This window comes from Drosophila miranda, chromosome 4, assembly GCF_003369915.1.
Source record: "Drosophila miranda strain MSH22 chromosome 4, D.miranda_PacBio2.1, whole genome shotgun sequence".
In the NCBI taxonomy this organism is placed as follows: Eukaryota; Metazoa; Arthropoda; class Insecta; order Diptera; family Drosophilidae; genus Drosophila; species Drosophila miranda.
The window spans coordinates 14,736,729-14,761,184 of record NC_046677.1 but is presented as its reverse complement, the minus strand read 5'-3'; the positions used below and the strand labels follow the sequence as shown (position 1 = coordinate 14,761,184).

At 43.9% G+C, this 24,456-nt stretch overlaps 3 protein-coding genes across 5 annotated transcripts in view; 1 reads left to right on the top strand and 2 right to left on the bottom strand.

Moving 5' to 3' along the window:
- LOC108162309 (filamin A-interacting protein 1-like) overlaps positions 1–8,832 on the bottom strand; it is a 101,630-nt gene extending 92,798 nt beyond the window's left edge. Inside the window, exon 1 of the mRNA XM_017296978.2 lies at positions 7,886–8,832. Within this exon, the coding sequence (XP_017152467.2) occupies positions 7,886–7,894 (9 nt within the window). The 5' untranslated portion in view covers positions 7,895–8,832. The remainder of the gene's footprint in view (positions 1–7,885) is intronic.
- An 877-nt stretch (positions 8,833–9,709) lies between these two features.
- On the bottom strand, positions 9,710–18,595 carry LOC108163072 (laminin subunit beta-1). The gene is given in 8 exon segments (XM_033392957.1): positions 9,710–10,008; positions 10,076–11,270; positions 11,273–12,349; positions 12,352–12,780; positions 12,783–15,614; positions 15,676–15,737; positions 15,794–15,846; positions 18,316–18,595. Coding segments are annotated over 4 exon segments (5,376 nt in total). The 5' UTR covers positions 15,469–15,614; positions 15,676–15,737; positions 15,794–15,846; positions 18,316–18,595; the 3' UTR covers positions 9,710–10,008; positions 10,076–10,086.
- Positions 18,596–21,489: 2,894 nt separating this feature from the next.
- LOC108161750 (protein split ends) overlaps positions 21,490–24,456 on the top strand; it is an 85,445-nt gene continuing 82,478 nt past the window's right edge. For all 3 annotated transcript variants that reach the window (XM_033393007.1, XM_033393003.1, XM_033393005.1), the window contains exons 1-2: positions 21,490–21,880; positions 22,783–22,797. In XM_033393007.1, coding sequence (XP_033248898.1) covers positions 21,876–21,880; positions 22,783–22,797 — 20 coding nt within the window. In that variant the 5' untranslated portion in view covers positions 21,490–21,875. The remainder of the gene's footprint in view (positions 21,881–22,782; positions 22,798–24,456) is intronic.

Here is a 24,456-nt window from a genome sequence, read left to right as displayed (position 1 = left end):
TTTTTACGGTTTACCTTTGGCGCCAGTTTACATTATTTTATTATTTATTCATTTATTTTATTGAATCTTTTGATTGCATTTCCCACGGTTTATGCTGATTGGGCTTTTTGCCAGGCGGAAAACTACAATTAATTCAAATGGACGCCATTAAATATGAGTGCGTGTTAATATTTAATTAAACCCAAATATTGTTTGAACATTTTCCATGATTTCCAGCCAGCTACATATTTGCCCAATTAGAGCGCTGGCAAAAACGAGTCTATGTGATTTCGGTGTGACGTTTACTGATATGCAAATGAATGGAATATCTTCCATCTCTACTTTTATCCATTTGCCATTCCTCAAGCTGTCCAAAGAAATTTGCCAAGACGACAAATACAAAGAAAGAAACGCACAGAAGTTGGCAGGAAATTTCAGTGCCTGCACAAGAAACAAACAAAAGGAAACAAATGGTAAAGTTTTGCAATGGAAAATAGCAAAAACCAAAAAAAAGAAGAGCTTCGCAAATTTATGGTCGCCATATAGTGTTGGGCAGATAGAACTTTAAAATGGTTACTGAACGACCAATATATACCCTTTCCAGAATATGCAGAATATATATTTCAGAGAGAGACGTTTAGGGCCCTTAGATTGGTGCTAACCAAAGGCAGTCAGCGCTCTTGCATCTATGGCCATTCCTTATAGAATTATATCACCTCTTAAAAGTCAACTCTCCTCTCAACGCACTCTGGCTTACCGAGCCCTTGGCTTACTGAACTCATCCATTCACTGGCTAAATTTGTCAGGACATTTAATGGTCTCCGGCTGGCCCGAAGGACCCTGAGGCCATGGGGCAAGCCGAGCATGTCTGTTCCGACTGCGGGTCAGCCCCAATGTTGTTTTTGCTCAAGCGTTTTTATCTGCGCTCATTTTATTTATGCAGCATGTTGAAAATTCAACCCCAAACTAGACACCAGTTTGCGTTTTTTGGCCAAGTTAATTAAATTAGTTGCAGTGGCAATAGAGTGGCGAAAACACATTTGCTGCATTAGACAATTGGCAGCCAGCGAATGGGAGAGATAGATTTATAAAATACTTGGGTACAGATTTGTCTAGAATGTCGGCAAAGAAAGGAACCTTCGAATGTAGAAATCTTAACAGAAGATTGATGAATGCGAACAATATGAAAAGATCTGCAAAGAAGAATATATTCTTGATATTTTTGAGTCCAGATAATTGTCTGAGAACTGAGAATTAAGTCTCTCATTTACCTAAAGACAATTTACATTCCACAGAAATTCTATTTGATTACATATTATATTATATATGTATATTATATTATATTATATATGTATATTATATTAATATTGATTATTATAATATATATTTCAGAGTTTCTTCAACAAAAACATTAGGTGAAAATATAGAGTGCTGTGGTTCTCTTGTGAAGATATTTTGTATATTCAGGTTTAAGCCGGTTAAGCCACAAGAATACAAAATCTACGAGTTTAATCTAATTTATTTAGATATATTAAATTACCTTGGTATCTTGGATTATCAATTTTAGTTTCAATAATTCGTACTCATGGAAATGTTTATTTTCAATCTTCTATAATTATATAATGCTAAAATTGGTATTTTTTTAGTATTTTTATCCCCAACTTGTTTTATTATTATTTTGTTTCTAATCGAAAACATTTACTTCCTATATAGTTTGCTCAATTTCGAGATTTTATTTTCTTTTATAATGTTTTTTGCCTAATTTGGCACCTTTTTTTGGATCTACTCTTGTTTTCCATAGACTCAAATATACTATATCTTTCCTCGAAAGCTAAGGATATTGCAGGTACATGGCATTTCCAACTTAAAGAAACATACAAAATGGTAGGATTATGGATCGCTATATCATCTGGTATATCCACTCTATCGACACCAAACAAAATCCCGTATAAGGCCGTAAAATTCTATTTTCAATGCATTAATTTTTGTGGATATCCGCATTGCAGATGCCGAGTAAAAACTATAAAAACTTTAGGAGTAAATCCAAATATGGTCCTAGTTTTTGTCTCGTACTAAATACCTTCACAACTTTGCCTTTTTTCCCACAGTGCTTCTTTTCGCTGTTTATATATACGAAATATGTATCAAATATTTGTGTAGACATCAATCAAAATGCAATCGAATAACCTTCAACCCCCGAGGCTGCCCCACTATGAAAGGTGTACAATAAATTCGCTAAGCTGCAAAATGATTAAATGATAATTTGTCAGGAGCAGCTGCTGTTGATGCTGATGCTGGATATTGAGCTCCAAAATAAACACTATTAATTTTGGGGCAACAATGGCTACGATGCCATACATTCATCCTCTCACTCTCTCCCTCCCCCCTCTCTCTCGCTCTCTTTCTTTCTCGCTGTATGTCTAGTGCCCCAAAACTGTGTGTGCGGCTCTCCTTTTATCGACAAAAGCCACACATTCCCCAAAAACTTGGCCCGAGCACGTTAAAATTTAAGCCAGTTTGACATTTTGACAACAGCCCAAAGGATCCCATGAGCAGGCCATCCAAAGGAGGAGGCACTGAAGCACTGCAGCAATGCCACTGCCACTGCAACGTGAATGGGTGCATGTGTGTCCCCATGTCTATGGCTGGGTGTGCATTGTCGTGTCGTGGCCCTGAATATTTAATGAAATTAGCTTAAGAATCTTGCCCCCTAGAACCGTGGGGGGGGCTGACTCACGTAGTGCAAGCAGCCCACGTGTTTACGTTGGAATTTCAAATGAAAAAAACGTTGCACGATGCATGGGGCACATGTGACGCCCACCAAATATGCAAGGATAATGACTCTGATGAGGGCTAAGTAGGCGGTGGGACGCACTTCAATGGCAAAGGATTCCATTCCGGGGACACATTTCATTTAGATTTAATTCACTCGAATTTCATTCCGAGTTGAGTTTTAGCAAAAAAAAAAAAAAAAACTAATTAGGATTAAAAATGTAGGATAATTTATTTGCTGAAAAGAAACTTTTTCCCATTTCCCTTACTACTCAACTCAAATATGTGGCATTTTTTGTTGGGAATTAATTTCAAGGCTGAATGTTAATTATATTCATTACGAAAGAGGAAGAGTGCTTTATATATGTATCTGCAGTATTTAATTATCTAATATGTTACTGAATTATTCGGTGGCTCGAAAGATACATATGTGTGCATCTTAAACTCAGAAAGAGCAATGAATGTTTTAGGCAATATTTCTAATGAACTCGTAAGATACTAAACTTCCATAATTTATTCGTCTATAATACTCTACAACTAATATATGCCGGAATATCTCGCTTTTTCGTCTCACATTCGAGTACGAGTCGAATACTGAATATTCCGCTCATCCGAAAGTGAAGATTGGACAACAAATTTCCCCACTGTTATGCGCTTAAATTTAAACATGAGTCGGTAGATATTTGTTTCGCATCTGGAAAAGTGCAATTACCTGAAATGGAGACACCACCAGAACCAATGAACGATTTGATCATCGGCATAAATTCGTGCTTCCAAATGACATCGATCGGAGCAACAATGTCTTGAAAATGTAGTAAAGTAAAGCTTTTTGTGCTCCCACAACGGGACGACGGGTTTCTTCGATTCTTTGCATATGTCGTCCTATAGTTTTCCTATAAATTATACTTACTAGCATCCTGCTCCTGTCTCCTCCCTTTATTACCGACTTTTCACAACTTTAATTACAAACTTTGATGAAAAACAGTTCAAACAATTTACCATTCCATTAAATGAGCACCCAGTGCCCTCAGGACCTTATGATATGCCCATTCCCTTACATTTTGAAAACTTCATTAATTAAAATTGGCACTTTATTCCGATTTTCACCACAAACTAAACAAAAACTAAAGCCGAACCAAATCAAACAAAAGCAACACCCAACCGATGATATAACAAATTAACATTCATGATATCGAGACGATGGTTTCCTGTTTGCTATGTGGACAGGACACCCCCAAAAGACAAACAGACAGCCAGAATGCATTTCCATATAATGGCCGAAAGCGCGTAAATATCCGCGGGCCAAAAGCTGCCATAAATAAAGCGAATCCCCGTAAAAGGGAAAGGTGCCCCAAGCTCCAGCTCCCAAGCGAATGCGTATGCCGATGCATTTTGCGTCGAATCAATACAGAAAATTCCCAACGAATGCCAGCATAAATCATAAATGGCAAACATTTCACGGGATTCAATGTGGTAGGAGGCCGGTGGATTATCCTCTCCACATTGAAACAGATGCTGCCACATTTCTAAAATACAAAAAATGATGACTGCCGCAAAATCCAGTGGCGCATGGATATGGATACACGTTAGGGAAGCCATTCCAAACGATCCTTTCCAGGATAGTAACCAGTTTTAAATTTATACTGTAGAAAACTTTAAAAAAATATTCTGTTTCCTGGCATATTTCATGCTTTACAGGCACATCTTTTCCGTATACAAGGAAAAATATCTCGTTTGCCTTGTTATCCTTGCACTTTCAGGAGACTAGACTCCTGTGGTTGTGCCCGATGCTGCTGCTGCTGTTGACACAAAAACAAAATGTGTATATAAGAGGCGACCCCCAGTCGACAATTGTATGAAAGGAATATAATAATACCACTACAGGCTGCTGCACATAATGATATAGGGGCCATGGCAAGACGACAAAAGCTGGCATCGTCGGAGGTTGCGGGTAAGGTGGAGGAGGAGGAGGGGGAGGCGATTCCCCCGGCAATTTCTGATGATTATGAGCTTGTCGCGGAAAAAAGGCGAAGGCAACAAAAGTGCCAGAGCCATTGAAGGATCCCCCACTATCCAGCAGCCACAAGAAGAGGCAGTATTTGTTAAGGTGAAAGTGAAATTATGAAGATTTTTAAGGGAAATCTTCGCTGAAGAGCCAAGTATTTAATAAACTAAATTCCGCTCATCCGAAAGTGCTGATTGGTATTTATTTTGCTAAATATCCATTAATGTCTGCACATTTCTACAATAGTTATTTCGATCCATTAATATCTTTAGTCTACAAAATTCATAAAAAAAAAGAAGATAGTCCTTTAAAAATCCAAGATTCAACATCTTAGATTCCATTCTCTAACTCTAGGGTAACCCACAAGTCCATCATACTCTCTGATAGTGGGGACACTGCCGCAAACGTATTTTTTCCCTCAAGAAAAACAGAAAAACTACTGAACACAGGGGGGTCTCTGGCCTGTGGTAAGCCTCTGCTCAGAGTACATAATAATACGGGTCCAATGAGATCTTGAGCGTCTCGAGAACCCAATTTCAAAGTAGAATTGTTCCCACTTGTGTGTGCCCCACGACTGAACTTGGCCGCATTTGCCGTGAAAATCAAAATTTCATAGGCAGCCGCCGCCAAGCAAATGGAACGAGCAATCCAAGAAGAAAACTTAAATGGAACAAAATGAAACAAAAAGCTGAGGGAAATGAAGGCAAGTTAAAGATAAAGAGAAATAATTTTATATAGAGCGACAAGTGAAAAGGTAATTTATCAAGGAACAAAACAAACCTGTCACGAAACGAACAGGCACGCGACTGTTGGTGGAGGTCCTCAAACAGCACCCACACGGCACCCACATAGCCATCCATCCCACATCTCCACCCCCCTCCCGTCCACACACGTGTTCTGTCATAAAAAATGTATTGCGAAATTTGCTTGAGAAGGAAAAACCCTAAGAAAAATGTAGCTACATTTGGTAGCCAGTGAAAAATGGCCGCGCAGTGCCTTGGGGCACTGACTGGCAATCACCCTTCCGCTTCCATCCGCTATCCGAACCCTCAATCGGTTGATTGGGATTGAAGGCTTTTCTGGCTTTTACGGTCGTGCAGCGTAATGGCCTGCAGATTGAGCAATAAGTGGGATTTCCTGCTCTTCGGTGGGAGAAACTCTCGAGAAACTCACTCATTACACCGATGCCAAGACTCTGAAGTCGTTAAAGGGGTAAAGCTCTCTCCGAATTAACTGCAGAGAGTGGGTTCACAAGAATTTAAGCGCATGGACAATGTGGATAGCCATGGCACCAATCAGTACTTTCGGATGAGCGGAATATTCAAAAACGATAGATGTCAAGACTGCTCTGCCCTCATTCACTGGAATTTGACTCTTATGTCATCATTGGCCACCTGGATTGCAGGAATTGGGGTTTCTATGGGTGGCGAAATGGCAGAGAGCTATTCTTTGGAAGGTCCTAACGATCTCTGACCACAAAGTGCAAGAGTTTCTTGGAGACTCGATCTCCTCCAAAAGATGGAAGAGCTGCAGCACTCAAAAGAAATATTGCTGTGATAATTATGATATTCCAAACGTTGGAGCACAAAAGATACATATATCCCTGTGGAGTGTTGCGCCATATACATTTCATTATCTTTGCAGTACCTTAACAATTTTTGTTACATTTTACGACAAGCCCTCCACCCCACACATGCCATCGTCAACTACCTATTTTGCCATAAGAATTTTTACGACTCTACAACATTTTGTTCCATCTGCACAATTCCCGTTCAATTTTACACATCATAAAATGCATGGGAGGGCGACTCTCCACCCAACGGGTCCATTGATTCCAACGGCAATCCAAAGAAATCAATGCGAATTCAACGCATAAAACCCACAAAACATGCATAATTTATACAAACAAGTGAAAACCGACTCCGGGCTAGGGAGACGGAGACGGAGACCCACTCCATATTGACTCCCCCAAAATCCCACCCAAGGACCAACGCCCACGCACCACCGATACACCCACACACACACACACACAGAGGGGCGTACATGTGTACACATACAAGCAATAAAACGAAATCCAAATTGACAAACATTTGCCAACGAAGAAAATGTGGAGGTAGAGATGGGCTCTGGATTGAGTTTTGGGTCCAGTACCAACAATTTTCACGAGAATATTATATTTTCACAACAGATTTCGTTGAGATTAGTCCTAGGAGAACAACTAATTTGGATGGATCTCTTTGAGGGATACATTTCTTATAAAATTTGCCGTTGGATCAAAGATTTTTCATACGATTTGGTTACGGTTTTTGTTGATTTTGCGCTTGGCCCAGGATTTATGGACACAATTTAAAGATGTTAGGCACCAGTTAACTAATTTCGAGGACCACGCCACTACTTGGGAGTAAGAATATTATATGTAAAGTGGTTATAGATGAATTTTATATGATTTAAGTGACAATTATAAATTTTTTTAGTAATGTTACAGCCAGAAATTGAATAAATGCCGCCTTTTCTAGTTTCTTACACATTTCTGAGCAATTATTGGTACTTTTAGCCATGGTATAGGGCCGGTTTTTATAAGCGCAAACCAAACGTACAGGAATATTAATTACATATATATATTCTTTTGTTTTTATTTATGAAATTGTACCTCTATAATTCGATTTCAAACGCTGTAAAACAACATGAGAACAAAATTTGAGTGCGTTTATATTCTAGTATATTTTGATACATTACTATACACACCTTCCAGACAAACTATTAAATAAAAAAAAAATATACATATATTCACCGCAAAACATATGCCTTTTACATTTTTTTCCATGATCGTTTTATTGTTTTAGCTACTATATATATACATATACCAATTCCACGACTAAATAGACACCTCATTAATTTTTCTGTTAGTGTTACGTGCACAAAGCTTAAGAATCAAACATCTCTTATTTTCGTACACTTTTCCACATATCTATCCCATTATCCCGAATCACTCACGATAAAAAAGAATGAGAGTGCTGGTGGGTGAAGTGGTTCTTCTGACAGCTGTTTGGTTTTCACATAAATAAATAATTTTCTAATAAAATTAAGAGCTTAGCTGAGGCTTCACTCAGGCTTCAGCTTTACCTTTACCTTTGCCATAGTCGTTGTTGTTGTTTCTGTTGCTGTTGTTGTTTTCCAGAGATAAGAAAATTCGCTGTGCAAAAACACAGTCCGCACAAAAGCAAAAAGCCGTCGGCTTTTTGGTGGCTCCCAAAATAAATGATGTATCGGTGAAGGTTTTTCAGTTAGTTAATTAATTATATAGTTGTGATTATATGATATATTATGTGTAGTTTTTTGTTATTAATGATTGGGTTTTTGTTGCTTTTTCGGACTCTGCAGTTCCGTTCAAAGATTTCTTCTGCGAGAACACGAGCACAAAAGGTAGAGCGAAAAAACCATTTGTTTTTCCCTTTTTGTTAATGAACAATAATTGGTCTTCTCTTCATATGCTTTGATTATTTTTCATGACTCTTTTATTTTGCACAATATTTCATTTCATTTTCTCTCTTCTTTCAAGATATTTCGGAATTGTAACGGTAAAACCACGAAGCACACGAACGAACGGGAACACACACATGGACACGTACACGGAGAAAACGGATTAAAATTGAAACAAAATTCCAAAATTGCAGATCTCTTCCACGGTTATTTTCTTATTATTTATACTTCTTTTCCACTGACTTCTCACTCCATTTTTCTTATTGATTTTTATGGCGCGGTTTTTGTGTTACATTTTTGTGTTTTTTGCTTAATTTCTTCGTTGTTTCTGGATTTATTTCAAAGCACAACATAAAAACGCATCCACGTGCGTGCGAACGAGACGAAATCAGGTGAAATTGCGGTAAACACGAAAAAAGGGGCAATTAACTTGTTAAGGGATGATGCTTGAATATGAATCTTTTTATTCTTATGTTTTGCAAAATATTGGATATTTTTGTGGTATATATGAACAGAGTTTTCTGAATTCAGAAATAAAATTTGACACTACTTTTCTGCTGTTTCATTTTTCGCGGCGGCCCCGAGCGGCGGCTGTGGCTCTACTAACTGTAAATGCGAAGAAGGTGGGAAGCACAGAATAACCGTGAAACAGCGGTGGCAGCGTCTTAGCCCACTAAAGCCCCCCACTATTAAAACAGTTCAACTTCTTGAGGAACATGTCGGAAAAGTTTAACGATTGTAAATTCTTCTTGTAGATTCATGCCATCTTTCATCTGAACTTAAAAATAACAACGCTAACTTTCACCTGAACTGCGCTAAAATGATTAAATTTTCATTATTTTCGGTGGTAAATTGAAATACCCCTTGGCCTATAATGGGTTAATAGTTCTTCGTCAATGATTGGAAACCATATTGCCTAATTTTGATGTTCCGTCAAATATTATAAGCTAGATAGAACATTAAGCCATGCCCACACACTTTTGTTCGATTAATGAATCAATTTCCCTACCAGACTGACCAATTTTAACGACCCCGTTCACTTTTTTGTCTATAAAATAAGGTTTAAGCAAAAGAAAACAAACACCCACTGAAGCATCATTTTGGCGCAATTCTTTTTGCATGTTGCTGACACATGTTGCTAGAACTCTCATTTTTGCGTACCTATGCTGCTAGTGTACATGTTGCTTGCATTGTAGTGTGACCGGAAACTGGAAAAATAAAAACACAAAACATCTGAAAAAGTAGTATTGTTTAAACAATTTAAAACTTTTTTGGACATAATGCAACTTGTTGACAATGTAATGTCAAATATTTGCTAAAGACGCCCCCCTGCAGAGCAGCGCATATGTGAGCATGTCGGAATTCCGTGAATCAACAACGGCAAACGAAACGGAGATGAGAGAACTCCGCAATGATGGATAATCTCTCAATTATTGCAATGCTGCCCTCCCTCTCTCTCTCAAATGCAATATCCACATCTAAGTAGTTTATTTAATTACATGTATTGCATTACAAGTGTTGTAAGGTATAGAATAAGAAGAGTGTACACATTAAAAGTGCTTCTTGAATTTTCCTGTGTGTTTCAATTTAAAATTAGCATTGCAGAGTTTTTTTTGCTTAGAGTACAGAACGTAACGGTAACTTAACATGTGTTACATAATAACTTGTTTGCCTTTGCTTTGATTCCTTTCGTAATTATCGTTATTTGCATTTTGCAGTTCGCATTTCGCGTATTTGTTCATGAATATGGCAATTGAAATGGCCGCTGGAGGCTGCAAGAAAAAGAAAACGTGTTGGTTATCGCTAGATCAATAGGAGTATTGATTATTTGGTACTCACTTTTCCCGCCTCTAACACTGCCGATAATAAACGGCCCGATCTTGAATATTCCGCAAAAACTCATTCAACTGATCGTTCAGCGGTCCAATGGCCGCCTCCAGCTCGCCCAGCTCCTGGTTTTTGATCTGGTACACCGACTGCAGATCGTTCAGATCCTTCAGCTTCGCATTGGTGTCCACCGTCAGCTTGGAGGCGCGCTGTAGCAGCTGCTTGGCCCGCTCCCTGGCGTTCTCCGAGCGACTGGCGCGATCGGTGAGCGTCTGGTTGGTGGCACTGGTCGAGGACTGCAGATTGTTGGCCTCGCCGCGAGCGCGCATGGCCTCCAGCTTGACGCGACTGGCCTCCTTTGTGATCTCCTTCGCGTCGCGGTCGTTCTTCACGATGTTGTTCTGCAGGCGCTGCACCTTCTTGGCCAGCTCGTCGACCTGCTGGGCGGTGTGATTGGCCGGCGACTCGGCTGAATTCGTTTCTTCGTCGATCTTCTCCAGATCCTTGGCCGCCAGCTCAATGTTGCTGTTCGCCTGCTGAATGGCATCCTGAGCCTTGCCCTGCGATTCGTCCGCAGCGGCCAGATTCTCCACCACAGAGTTGGCCGCCTCCAGAATATTGTTTGCCGTCTCCTTGGTGGCATTGGCAGAGCTCTGCAGGCGATTCACACGCTCCAAGTCCGGTCGGGTCTTGTAGATGATGGACTCGACGTTCTTCAGCGAGGACACGGCATCGTTGATCTTCATGCCGAGCGATTCGATCTCCTTGGGGTCCAGCTTTAGGTCAAGCAGCAGCGTATCCTGCGCCAGCTGCTTGCTCTCCGACGGCGAGGCCGTTTTGTTCTCCTGGAAGTCGGTGACGGCATTGATCAGCTTGGTGGCCAGCTTTATGTTGTCGTTCGTTTGATTGAGATACCGCTCTGATTGCTCGAATCCGGCCTTGGCCTTCTGGAATGCCTCCGAGGCATTGAGCTTGGCCTGCGTCAGCGCCCGGATGGTCTGATCCGCCTGATCCTTCTTCGTGGTGATGGCCAGCTCGGCGTCCTTGGCCACCTTCAGGGCCTCGTCCGAGTGGGCGCGAGCGCCGTGCTCGCAGGAGAGGAAACCACCGCACTTGCCGCATCCCGCACCGCCGCACAGATTGTCGCAGGGATCGCCCGGCTTGCCGCACACCTGGTTGTTCAGTTCGGGGATCTGGGCGGTCAGGAGCTCAGTTCCGTGCGATAGTCGTCGATGGTCTTGTCGTTGTTGGCAATGGCATCCGACTCGTCCTTGATCTTGTTGGACAGCGTCTCCACGCGCTTGCAATTGCGATCCGTGTTGGAGGCCAGCTCGTTGGCCTCGTCCTTGAGCGTCGAGAGATTGCTCACCCGCTCGTAGGCATGCCGCGTGAGATTCAGGGCTCCCTCGATGTTGGACTCTTGCAGCTGGATGCCGTTCTCCTTGAGCTCCTTCGAGAGCTGCTGCACTAGACGCGAGTGATTCTGCAGACCCTCCAGCTCCACGCCCGACAGACTAAGCGAATTGTAGATTTCGTCCAGGTTGCGTTCCGTCTCGGCCAGGCGGCCGTGGGAGGCCAACAGCTGCTGCTTCAGTCCATTCGTCTCGGCATCCAGTCGGTCGATGTCCTCCAGGCTGACGGAGGTGTTCTGCAGGAGGTCCCGGATGTGCTGCAGCTTCTTGTCGAGCTCACTGAACTCCGCCGTGTAGGCACCGGTGGCGCCCACCTGTTTGATCTCCTTGGCCCGCTGGATGGTGGCCTCCGTGGAGTCCTCAAGGGCCGTCAGAATGATATCCCAGTTGTTGAAGCACTCGCCGCAGGGCGAGCAGTGCGGGAACTGGCCAATGAAGCCGCGTGCGCACTGGTTGCACTTGTAGCCACCGATACCCTCGTGGCAGACGCAATGGCCCGTCTCCCGGTCGCACTGGAAGTCCGCCGCCCCGTACTGATCGCATTCGCAGGCCTGGCACCTCTCGTTGGGATTACCCCAGTAGTGGGCCTCGCACTGGTTGCACGCCCTGCCGCCGAATCCCTGCTTGCACTTGCACTGTCCGGTGTAGGGATTGCACTGCTCCTGAACGGCACCGATGGCGTCGCAGTTGCAGGCCTCGCAGCCCTCGCCGGAGGCAATCTTCCAGTGGTTCACCGCACACTGATCGCAGCGCAGGCCCTGGACATTCGGCAGACACGGGCACTGGCCCGAGCGGCGGTCACAGTGGGCCAGGGTGTTGTTCGTGCCCAAGAAATCGCAATCGCACTGCTGGCAGTTCTGCTGCAGGGCATCCCGAAGAAGCCGTCGCGGCACAGCTCGCAGTGGTCGCCGGTCGTCTGGTAGAGGCACTTCTGGCAGGAGCCCGTCTCCCGATCGCAGTTGCCTGTGTCGTACGGATCGATGTTGTTGCTGCAGTCGCACTTGGAGCAGGTGCCGCCGTTCTCCGGCGACCCAAAGTGATTGTCCGCACAGATCTCGCAGCGGGCACCGGCATAGCCCTCCTGGCAGTGGCAGAGCATGTTGTTGTTGCGCGTGTCCAGAGAGCAGCCATCGGCATGGGCCAGGCCACTGGCCACCGTCTCGGGGCAGCGGCAGGGGCGACATCCGATCTCGCTGCCAAACAGCGGGTTGCCGTAGTAGCCATCGAGGCAGCTGTCGCAGCTGTAGCCGGTGGTAAAGTCCTGGCAATTGAGGCAAGTGCCCTTCAGGGGATCACACTGGGCGCATGTCCGTTGCACTGACAGACGCGACACTCGGGGAAGTTCCAGTATCCCGGCTGGCACTGGTTGCACTCCCGGCCATAGGTGTTCGGCACGCACTGGCACTGGCCGGTGATCAAGTCGCAATTGTTGTCCTTCGACCCGATGCTGTTGCAGTCGCAGGCCTTGCATCCCTCCGGCGAAAAGCCATAGGTCCCCGGGGCGCACTGATCGCACTGCCGTCCCACCACGTTCGGTTTGCAGTGGCAGAAGCCACCGTTCGAGTCGCAAACCTTCGAGTAGGAGCCTGTCGGGTTGCAGTTGCACATGCTGGCACCGTCATGGACATAGGTGCTCACGTAGTTGTCCAGGTCCCGGCACTCGGGATCCGATTTGTAGTTGATGTCGTACAGCGACTGGTTGCAGTTGTGTTTGGCGTACTCCCGACGACGCAGGTCCGCCATGGGCGAGCCCGTGAAGATCGGGGTGACTTCTATGCGTGGAATCAGCGTCAGCGAATCCACCAGAATGGTGGCCGTGGGACTGTCCTCGTTGTGGCGCCTGCGCTCAAAGTAAATCTTGAATTTGTACACCTTGCCCGCCTCCAGGCACACGTCATTCAGGGCCACCACCTGGCGACTGCGATCGGGCAGATTGAACGGTATCCTTGTCTCCGAAGAGGTGGCGGCCACCAGCTCCGCGCACTCGCCATCCGGATCGATCTCATCGGGACGCACCAGCGTGATGTAGGCATCATCCCAGTCGCCGCGGGAGGTGCTCTGGTAGCGGATCACCACATCGTACGGCATCGAGCGGGGTATATTGTCGACAGTGAAGACCATCTCCGAGTTCTCGGGCACGCGCGTGAACCCGATGCCCGTGAAGCCAGTGGTGCCGCTCGTGGGCGCCTCCGCCACAGTGCTGCAGTTGCCATTGCTGCCGTACGTGATGCACACGTCCGACACCTCGGCCTCGTGCACCACATGGAGATCGGGTATGAAGTAGTTCTGCTTGGGCTGTGCGCAAGTCCGACCCGTCATGTGCGGCCGGCAGCGGCACTGTCCCGTCAGCACGTCGCAGAAGTTGTCGTAGGAGCCGCCCGCATCGCAGTTGCACATGGAGCAGCCATCCTCCGATTCGGACAGCTCAAAGGTCTCCGGCATGCACTGGTTGCAGTCCTTGCCGGTGACGAATCGCTTGCACTTGCACTCGCCCGTGTGCATCACGCAGCCGGAGTTGTTGATCGTTCCGAGGATGTTGCAGGTGCAGGCCTCGCAGCCGTCGGGATTGTTCGGCTGCAGATTCCAGTAGCCATCCTTGCACTTGTCGCAGCGGCGGCCCTTTACAAAGGCCTTGCAGTGGCAGGCCCCAGCCTCGGCGCCGTTCTCCGGGTCGTTCACCGAGTCACAGATGCCATCGTCCAGCGCGCCATTGGGATCGCAGTCGCACGGCTGGCAGACGTGCTCCGAGCGGATGTCCTGCGTGGGATCGCGGTAGAAGTACGGCATGCACTCCTCGCAGTGCTGGCCCTGGGTATTGTGCAGACAATTATCGCACATGCCACCGGACACATGGCCCGAGGCGGTGAACAGCGCCTCATCGAAATGACAGCTGACGGCATGGTCGTTGCACTCGCATTTCTTGCAGGCATTCGTCTGCTTGCCAAAGGCCGGCTTCCAGGGCAGATCGTTGAAGAAATCCTCGCAGGACTCGCAGTTCAGGCCCTTGGTGTTGTGGGTGCACTCGCACCGGCCGTGCACCATCCCGTCGCCGAACTCCCCCTGGATGGCCATGTCCAGGGGCAGACACTGGGAGGCGTGGCCATAGCAGGAGCAGGAGCCGCGCACCACCATATTGGAGATGCCGTAGTAGTACTTCTCCTCGTTCTCCAGCCGACTGTCCAGCAGATTGTCGCCCAGCTTGTGCAGCTTCGACAGCTGGATCCTCAGGTTCGTCATCTTCAGCTGGTTCTGCACGTGCTCCGCATACGGATCGGACACATTGATGTTCGGCGGCAGCACTCGGAAGATCACCTCGCCGTTGCGCGAGGGCTCCACATTGGAGTAGCGCGAGGTGCACATCACGTCCGTGATGTTGTGCAGGACCGTGGACACGCCCGGGAAGGAGTCGGCACAGTCGTAGGCAAAGTACCGGTACACGTGCCAGGTGCGGCCGAAATCAAACGATCTCTCGATATACATGGCCGCCGGCCGGAAGGTCGTAAAGGTAATGATCAAATGGGTAAAGTGGAACTCCGCCTCGAGGTCCAGCTGAATGGTGGCGTTCTCCTTGCCGTTCTCCGACTGCCACCAGGTGGGCAGATTCGTGCCCGGCTTCGTCTTGTAGATGATCTGCCCGATGCGATGGTTCTTGTACGGATCGTGGCGCGTCTCCTCGCGCGTGTCGCACAGGAAGCACTTCTTGTCCTGCAAATGGGACAGGATACAGAATCGCTCCGGCGAATGCAGGCCACAGGTCGAGCTGGCCGTCAGTCGATTCTCGCGGCCAATCAGCAGGTTACCGGTGGCCGGATAGCATGAGGATCGCTCGCACGGATGCGTCTTGATGTACTGCCGCGGGGGATTGCGCGGCCGGTCACGACGCCCATGCTGCGGCGGCCTCTGCGCCTCCGTGCCCCACAGAGGGGTGAGTACGGCGAGCACAAAGAGAGCCGCGATAAGGCCGCTGCGATGCGGTCGCAGCAGCTCCAACATCGCAAGCGGTCACACTACCTCACACAAACACACCACACACTCTTCTCGTCTCTTCTCCGATTCTCTGACTCTTTCTCTCTGGGGGACTTCCGGTCGCGTTTTTAATCAGCTTTTTCTTTCGTTTAGTTTCGTTTGTGCCACGTGATCTGAAAAGTACAAAATTATGACTATATAATATTCATATCCGCAGATGTTTATCTCGCTTACTCTTCCGCTTTCTCTGATTCTTCTTCTTCTCAGTTGTGTGCCGTTATCCTTTCATCTGAAAGCTGAAACAGATACATTTATGATGCAATCGATAGCAGTAGCTTTAACTCTTTCTTACTCTTCTTCACTTTTGTGAGCCGTTATCCTTTCATGCTGCGCTTTCCTTAAGCTCTGAAGAACAAGAGAAAAAGAGACAACATTAGCGACAGTTTTCTTCTTCTGTATACGGTATATGTGTGGTGTAGTACAGTGATCTCTTTCGCTGCTGCCCCCCCCAACCCACACTTTGATCTTCTTATCAACATGAGATGCTCCAATTTTCTCTTCCGAAACGTCGTACCAAATCCAAAGCCAAATCCACCATCCGCACCCAACGAATCTTACGCACCGACTGAGACGCACAGACTCGAAACGGAAAACTGAATGAACTCAAACCCCAACAGGCGATAAACCCCAAGGTTTGTGTTTGTGTGTGACTAAAGTTTAATCCGTTGTTGCCTGGGGCCTGCTGCCTGCCTGCCGCCTTCGTTTATCAGCTTCAAGTCTTGGATCTTGGACCACCACACTCATATTTTGTTTATAGTAAAACAAGTGTGGAATGAAATAGATTGGATTGGAAGGAAAGGGTAGAATAGAGGCGTCTACATATAAGAAGGGAACAAATCTTAAGAAGATCTAAATACTTTCAGATCCAATGTGCCATTCGTGATGGATTGTTTTATTATGTCTTTTATTTTTGCTGTTTTGCGGTTTTCTAGAATTTTTCTGGTATTTTTCTAGTATTTTTGATTCAATGAAATATTGAATAATGCAAGAGAGTTCCGAGGAGCAGCAAGTTGAATCTTTTTCCTATTAAAAGCACTGTACGATACTTGAAATCAAGTAAAGTTCCAAAAGGATAGGACTTTCAACTCTTTCCAACACTGAAAGAGCATTACAAATTCGTATTCATCCCCATATCCCTATGCTGATGATTTCCCATGCCCGAAGCCGTAGTTTGGGGCTTCTGGTCCATCTCTTATCGCCCGGTCGCCGCCAGAGAGGGGCCGGGGGCACAACCGAATCAAAAAACGTAAACTGTGCTACGCGCTGGAGACAGATAAGCATTCCCCAAAAGTCTAGAAACAACATGGGGAGCAGTGGAGCACATTGTCGGCGCACCACCAAACATGGAGCTGCCTGCTCCACGGTCTAAAAATATTTCATAATTTCAACTGTCCCCCCAGATAAGAGTTCATTCACAGATACAGATAAAGATACATACATATGTATTACTTTGGGGTCCCGTAAAACCGGAGAAACTCCAGACTCTATGAGTTTTTCGCCTTCTTTTTTAAGATGAAGGGTATAATGATTTTGCCAAGATGTTTTCCCAAGTTCCTAAGTTTTCAAAACATTCCAAAACTCCAAAACGACGGATGTCAAAGAGAATTTAGGGTTTCGGTTCGCAATTAGAAGACTTTTTTAGGGTATTCCGTATACATATATCGTTTGTTGTTCAATTTCTGTGTTTTCTGTTTGTTCGTTGATTAATTTCGTTTTAATTTTCGTTCCAAAAGGCGGCACTGAGGAAACGGGCAAATAAACAAAACGGCAAAAAACAAAAAAGACAATACAGATGGGGTTTATTATCGGTATGGAGTACATATGTATATAGAGACTCTATGTATATACAGAGACTCCGGACAGTTTATACAAATTTGCTCATACAATTTTCTTGTGATGTGTTTATATTTCCAATTTGATTTGACCACACAAACACAGCCAGAGAACACAGAAAGAGGAGCCCCAATTCTGTTGCTGGGGGTCTGGTCCGGTCTGGAGCACACATGTTGTAGAACTTCTAGCTTTTAGCATACATGAGATCAGACGCTGTGCTATAATTAGAGATCCGACCCCCAAACTGCACAACACAATCCTATCCTTCCTGTCCGGCCGTACAATCTAGACAGATGAATGCACATCTGCGCCTCCGAGGCGTAGCTTGGCTCACATTTTAATTAGTCATCCAATCCATCCATCCATCCATCCCTCCTCTCCCACTGTTGCCGAGCCGAAAAGCGCTTAGAAGTGCAGTTTTTTCGAGTCCGCCTGCCTTGTAGTACGAACACGAGTAATGTCTTCACTTTGAGGCATGGCATCATGTTACAGCAATGCACATACATAATCCACACTACAATTTCTAGACATGCCAGCGTACGAGTACATAGAATTAGCTGGGTCTTATGCGATATATGCGGGAATGAACACAGATTTGGGATAGCGGAATGTACTAGGATATCATCTAGCAGATGACACTTTTGGCCATCAGCTGATCGGTGGTAAGCCAAATAGCAAAACATTTCCAATAGCGACCCTCCAACATAACAGTTGATCCCTACGTTTCTCTCTCTCTCCCTCTCGCTTCCCCCACAACAACATGCCCTTTATCGTTGCTTTTGAGATCGCACATAAACAGAGACGACGATTAAAAAGACGGAGCAACGGATGCGAAGGAGGATGAGAGAAACAGCAACAAAAACAGGGCACAAGATAATAAACTCCAAAGAGAGTGGAGTGGCGGCCAGCCAGCTGTAGGATAAACTGCGTAAAAACTCCGCGTGGAGAGAGAAAAACAAAAGCAACTGTAAATGCACTCACCGGACAATCTGATTCCAGCCACAGAACGTGGAAATTCCTTGCGTGGGGGGGGAGAGAGAGCTACGTTTCTCCAAAAACATTTTCTGTTGTACAGAAAAAACAACAAACAGGCCGCTCGCAGCGGTCCAACAATTTTTCGACTTCTTTTTATAAACTTCAAACAGAAGGGAGTACACTCACACGCACACACTCGCGCGCAAGTCTCACAGAGATACGGAAAATGCTAGCGACCCGATCCACGGCACGATCTGTTCGAGGCAAGAGAGAAAAAAACTGTGAAGAGCGGAAAAAGGCGCTCAGGACCGAAAACTGAAGTTGATTCAAAGTCTATTAAGTTAAGGTGCGGCGTCTTGGAATGTGCTCTCAAGATGTTCACTCACACATGTTTTCACGAAGATCACATAGAGCGAGAAAACATGTGTCGTACCCTATCCGAATAGACCTTGCGTTGGCAGCAATCTGAGCAACAAGTGAAACAGAGAGCGCGAGCGAGAGAGTTTTCTACCTGATGCACGTTTCGTAGGCCTTTTTTCACACAGATGCAACAATGTTGGTGTGTATGCAACTGCATGTATTTACATATGCGTGTGTGTGTTGCTAAAGAGGTGCTAATCTTATGTGAAATTCATCTAATTATATATATGATATTTTATTTTAATATTTTACTAAATTTAGTTTTTATGTGTAACGACTTCGATTTTTTTCCGTTACTTTTTAAATTTTAATTCAAAAATGTTCCAAATTTCGCTACTGGTTTGCTACTACACCTAGAGTGACCATTCAATTTTAGTGGAAAAATGCATTTAATTTCGTGGTTGACAAACTGACCGTTTTTAGTGGTTATATATATATGTCCATATATGATATACATATACTTGCCTCGTCAAACCGACTAACATCAAATAAGTATGAAAATCCAGGGTTAATTTAATACAATATTATATATGCTTACCGTTATATCATGTAAAAAATGATTATTTTGTCCGTTCTCTCTATGGCGCTGCCACCTGGTTCTAATGCCCGCCTCAGCTTAAGTTTTAAGCGCTTTTCTTCAGCAAGAGATAGCTGTTGTTCTTTCGTTCTTTTGAGCTCTTAACGATAATAAACATATCCTGTGTAATTTATACGCTACTTCGATAAGGGTATGAAATAGAAGCACCTTAAATACGAAATACCGCCATATCGTTCCTTTTTTTAATTCAAATTAGGCGCCATCGCCCATAACAGTACTTTCTGTGCCGGCTGACTGTTATTAACGTTCATCCTTGTGAACTTCTTGGCAGTTCTAGTTCCGTTCCGCTGATAATTACATACAAATGTAGGTGTGTAGTTACTATGTAAAAATGTGTTTAACATGGACAGTTAACATTACCAATAACATTATACATGCACTTCTTTTAACATAAAACCAAAAATGAGCTGCCACATCGGTGAAAAAAGAATTAGCTTCAGCTGTCTGGCAGCCTGGTTTGGTATGAATTTCGCGGGAAATTTTAAATTTTTCTTAGAGAATAGCCCAGAGCGCGACCTACGCTGCAAATCTTGACGTCAACATTTATTTGACGGTATATTTACAGTATATCGGTATGTAATACACCAATACTTTTCAATCATTTACTTTCAAACTATTTCCCTTTGGCGCACACCACTCGTATTTAGTCGATAGTTTGAATTGAATAATTTTAGCGCAGTCTGGTGAAAGAGGGCTATGTTCGTTATCGCGCTATTTCTAAGGGTCAGATGGTCACATTGCTGCTCAATCCTACAACGAAAAAATGAGTCGTAATTTTGAATGTGCTATGAAAAAGGGTATAGACAACAGGCAAAAACAGCTAAAACCCTTTTTTAGAGTAAGGGCAAGTATTTCATATAAGCCAGTCAAGTAGACAACTGATTTATTAATGGGATAAAATTATGTGGGCAGTGCTGAGAGATATATAGCTAGTAATATTCCACGGAATATCAAAATCGAGGAATATGAAGAGTTCGTCGGTTTATTTTGAAAATGAGACCGTATATTTCGGTATTTATTTGAATCGGTAATAACCGGTAGTCAGCATGAATCCCATTACATGCTTTTAAATTAAAAACTTAAATTACTGTACTTGGATTGACATATGGTGATGATTAAAACAGCATATCCCAACCATTGGAACCAACAACCAGGTAAACCCAACGGGAAACAATTTTCATGGGGTGGGTACCCTTTCTCACAGGTTCAAATATCGTACCGGTTTTGGTAACTGATCGGTTTCGAAACGGAAACGAGGACTTTTCTTTCCACCCAATTTCAAATGTTATAAAAAAAATCGTTTTCGGTTTCAAAAATGTATTTCAAAACATGTTGCTGTAGCAATATGTTTACGTAACCACTTACGTTTTACCGTTGGCAACATTCAATTTGTTTGGGCCAGACTCATGTGCCGAGAAAACAAGCAACATTCATCATACCCTGGGGAAATGGATATTATAGAATTGAGGAAAGGTTTGTCATCCCAGGCTCCAATGAATTCAGAAAGATACAAAAATTATCAAAAACATTTCCATCCATGAAAAGGTCATTATTAATTACTTTTTAAAGCAGCTTGAAAAACAGAATTTTCACATCATTAGAGGAAATAGGGTATAAAAGCGCCCCATACCTTCGGCAGATATGTATGAACTCGAATAATTCGTCAGTATTTTTACGGTATATTTCGAAATCGAGACGGTATATTTTGGTATATTTCTGAGGGTCAGTTTCAGCGTTAGTGCCTTTTCTCCTTCCGTTAGTGCATTTACGAATGAATTTCAAAGGAATGAATGGCCGCCGCCGAAACACAAACGCAAACGCAAAACGCGAAAGTCACGACGGAGGCGCGCGCGTTTTTTCCGTCAAAAATACCACAAAAAAGTAAATTAAATCAAGAAAAACGCCGCCAAAACACACACGACAAAGAGAAAAATAAATTAAAATTATTAGTGTTATGTACAAAATAAAAAGTGCCCCCTAAGCCCCCTGCTGCTACCAACACCCCCCTATCTATGTGTATGTGTATCTGTGTGTGTTCGCGAGTGCTTGTGTGTGTGTGAAAAATGCATTAATTACACCAATTCCAAGGCGAAAAAGCTACAACAAAAAATACCACAGCAAATACAATCAAATACAAACAAAAACAAAACGGAAAAGCAAATATATAAAAAATACCAACCAAAAGAATAAAATTATGCAAATTTTTTTGTTGTTTTCCCAATACAAAAATAATTTTTTGTGATGCTCTTTCTGATGAATGAAATTCACAGAAAAACCGCAAAAAAAATATACAAAAATTTGTTGTGTCTCTAAACAAATATATAAACGGTAATATTTGGACTCGCGATTCGGTTCGGGATCGTTGGGCTATAGCTGCTGAGCCCCCACCGTCAAAGAACTGTACCGTACCGGTCGTCGCGTCGCTTCTTTGGAGGTGTTTCGAAAAAGTACCACCACGAAAATGCATAAATTTCGAATACAGTCCAAAACGGGTGTACAATAAGCCGACAAAAACAGGATCCTTCAGCGGTTAAGGAACACCTCATCAATGGTGTAAGTATTACTGCATTTTGTGGAAGCTTCCAGCAGCAGACAGGTGGGGGGCATACGTATGCCTGGAAGAAGAGTATGAGTTTAGGGGGAGGTGTATCCCGTTTTCAGGGGCAAACATATTTGGGGGGATTCCTAGGGGAGACTTTTGCTTGGAGATACGCCCACATTTCGAGGGAAATATATGGTATTATTAAGGGGGGGAAATGCATCAATTCATAAAGGGGAAATGTACCAATTAAGGGATATTTTTGTGGGTTGCTTAGAGCTAGAAGCAAGGAGCCGAGCCCCTTCTTGGAGATCCTTATGGAAAGGGGAAATCGGTAATAAATATTAGTAGGCAAATCGGTAATACAGCAGACCAATGCAGGTGCTTTTGCAGTGGAGACTGAGGCAGTGAAAAAGGGTGAGGTAAGGTAAGGACGATTTCAGTAGCAGAAATTAATGCGTAATTAGAATTTCCCTAAAAGAGTTTTCCACCAGGAACAACATTTTTCAGAGCCAGAAAATAACAGTAACATGAGGATGTTTCTGATAGACAAACATTTCTAATAAACTGTTGTGGAAATCCAGAATTAGTGTTTTTTCAAGGAGATAATACATATATGTATGTATATATTTTTATTTTTAGAAATTGGAATTCTAGTGGTACAATTCTATAGAATTGATTTCTTTTAAAGAAAAAGACATCCACGACACAGTTATGTCTGGAAAAATGTATACTTTTAACATAAATAAAAGAACATGTGCAAAAACAGACTTTATTTCCAACAGAACTACACATTTTCTTCTAAGAAAAGAGTCTACTCAGTCTGTATTCCTACAATATATTACTACTGATTAGAAAATGATTATCATTATCACTTGTATATAATATTTCTTTCCATTTTTCTATTTCATTGCAGCTCTCAGCGCAATTGGTAAGAAAGGAAATCCAAACCCAACGAAAACCAATAAAATGTGTTTGTATGGTGCCAGAATCTCTATAGAGAGAGCTCTCTCTATAGATAAATATATGTAGTTCCAAAAAAGTGTACAAAAAGTGTTTTAAACAAGTGAAAAAGTCCCCTTAAAGAAATAAACCCATGAAAAGTCTTACAAAAGATGAAATATTCCCAAAAATAACCAAAGAAATTAAATATCCTAAAAAAAAAAACAACAACAAAATGGAAAATCCTTCAATATCCTTTAATATACGAAAGAAAAAAATGAAAAAATCGTAAAAAAAAAAAAAAAATACGGAATAAAAATAAGTGCAAATTTAACTAAAAAAAAAGGAAACAACTCAACAACTTCTATATAGAAAAAGAGGATTCCTAGCCGATCCGATCTGCAGCACAAAGAAAAATGGCACAACTTCTGTCTGGGGCGGGGGCTGGTGCTGGCGAGCTCTGCTCTGCTACGCTGCCGGCTTCGAAGTCCTCTGTCGCTGTCCTCTGCTGGCTGCGAGCAGCAATTAACTCGAAAGCAAAGAATTTCATCAGAAATTCAAAGCACACACACACATAGACATTCGTGTATACACGAGGGGTGGCACCGACGGATGACGTGCAACGGGGCTGAAAATAAATAGCGGCAGCAGCGACGTTGGCAGCGGCTACAAGCAGCAGCAGGCGAAAAATCCAACGAAAAAGTAACATGGCGTTCGTTCGTTTCGTGTACATGCATATGTCCGTGTTTGTGTGTGTTTGTGCCAAACTACACAACCAACAACGCAAAATAAACTAGGCAGCGCGAAAGAGAGCGACATATGCGCTGTTGGAGAGAAATTGTCGTGTCGCGTCGAATGGTTTTTTTTTTCCTTAACCCGTTTTGTATGCGTGCGCCTGCGCTGCTGCAAACGCAAAAGCCAGAGCGCCGCCAGTCCCAGTCCCAGCCGCCAGCAGCCAGCCACCAGAATATACTATATTCGCATATATTTTCTGGAAGCAAGTGTGTCGCTTACAGTTTTCTATCGATTCGTTTCCTCAAAGGTTTGAGCAGGAGACAGCCGGAAAAAGAGACGAGAGATGCCCGCAAAAAAACAACTTGAAGGCAAGGCGGGGGGATACAGGATCTGCAACCACCGCGACCGTGGTTGAGCCTGCAAGCGCGAGAAAAACTACAAAGTTGTCGCGGCATGTGGTGGCATCTCATCTCTTCTTACCACACCTCACCCCCTCGCTCAATGCACAAATACTGCAAATGCTTCTCTCTGCCCCTCTGACAAAACCACTGCAATGCTTCTCCCCTCCCCGGCCCCTGACAACAGCCACTGCAAATGCGGTCGGTCGACGACGGTGTCGTTGCTGCTGCTGTGCATGTATGTGTGGTCACGTAGCAGCGCGCTAAATACATACACTCCCGCTCATGTACATATGCATGTGCATGTGTATGGAAATGTAGATCCATGTATGCGTACGAAAACGAGTTTTTTCTTCTGCCTGGAATATTCATGAATTCTAGGCAATCATTTTCTTTAATGGGGTTTTTTCCCCCCATAATCATCGTGCATAGATCATCCAATATGAGATCTTCAAAAAACTAAACCAAATATTGCAATAAATGGTACCCGAGCGCGCAGGCAGGCCTTAAATGAG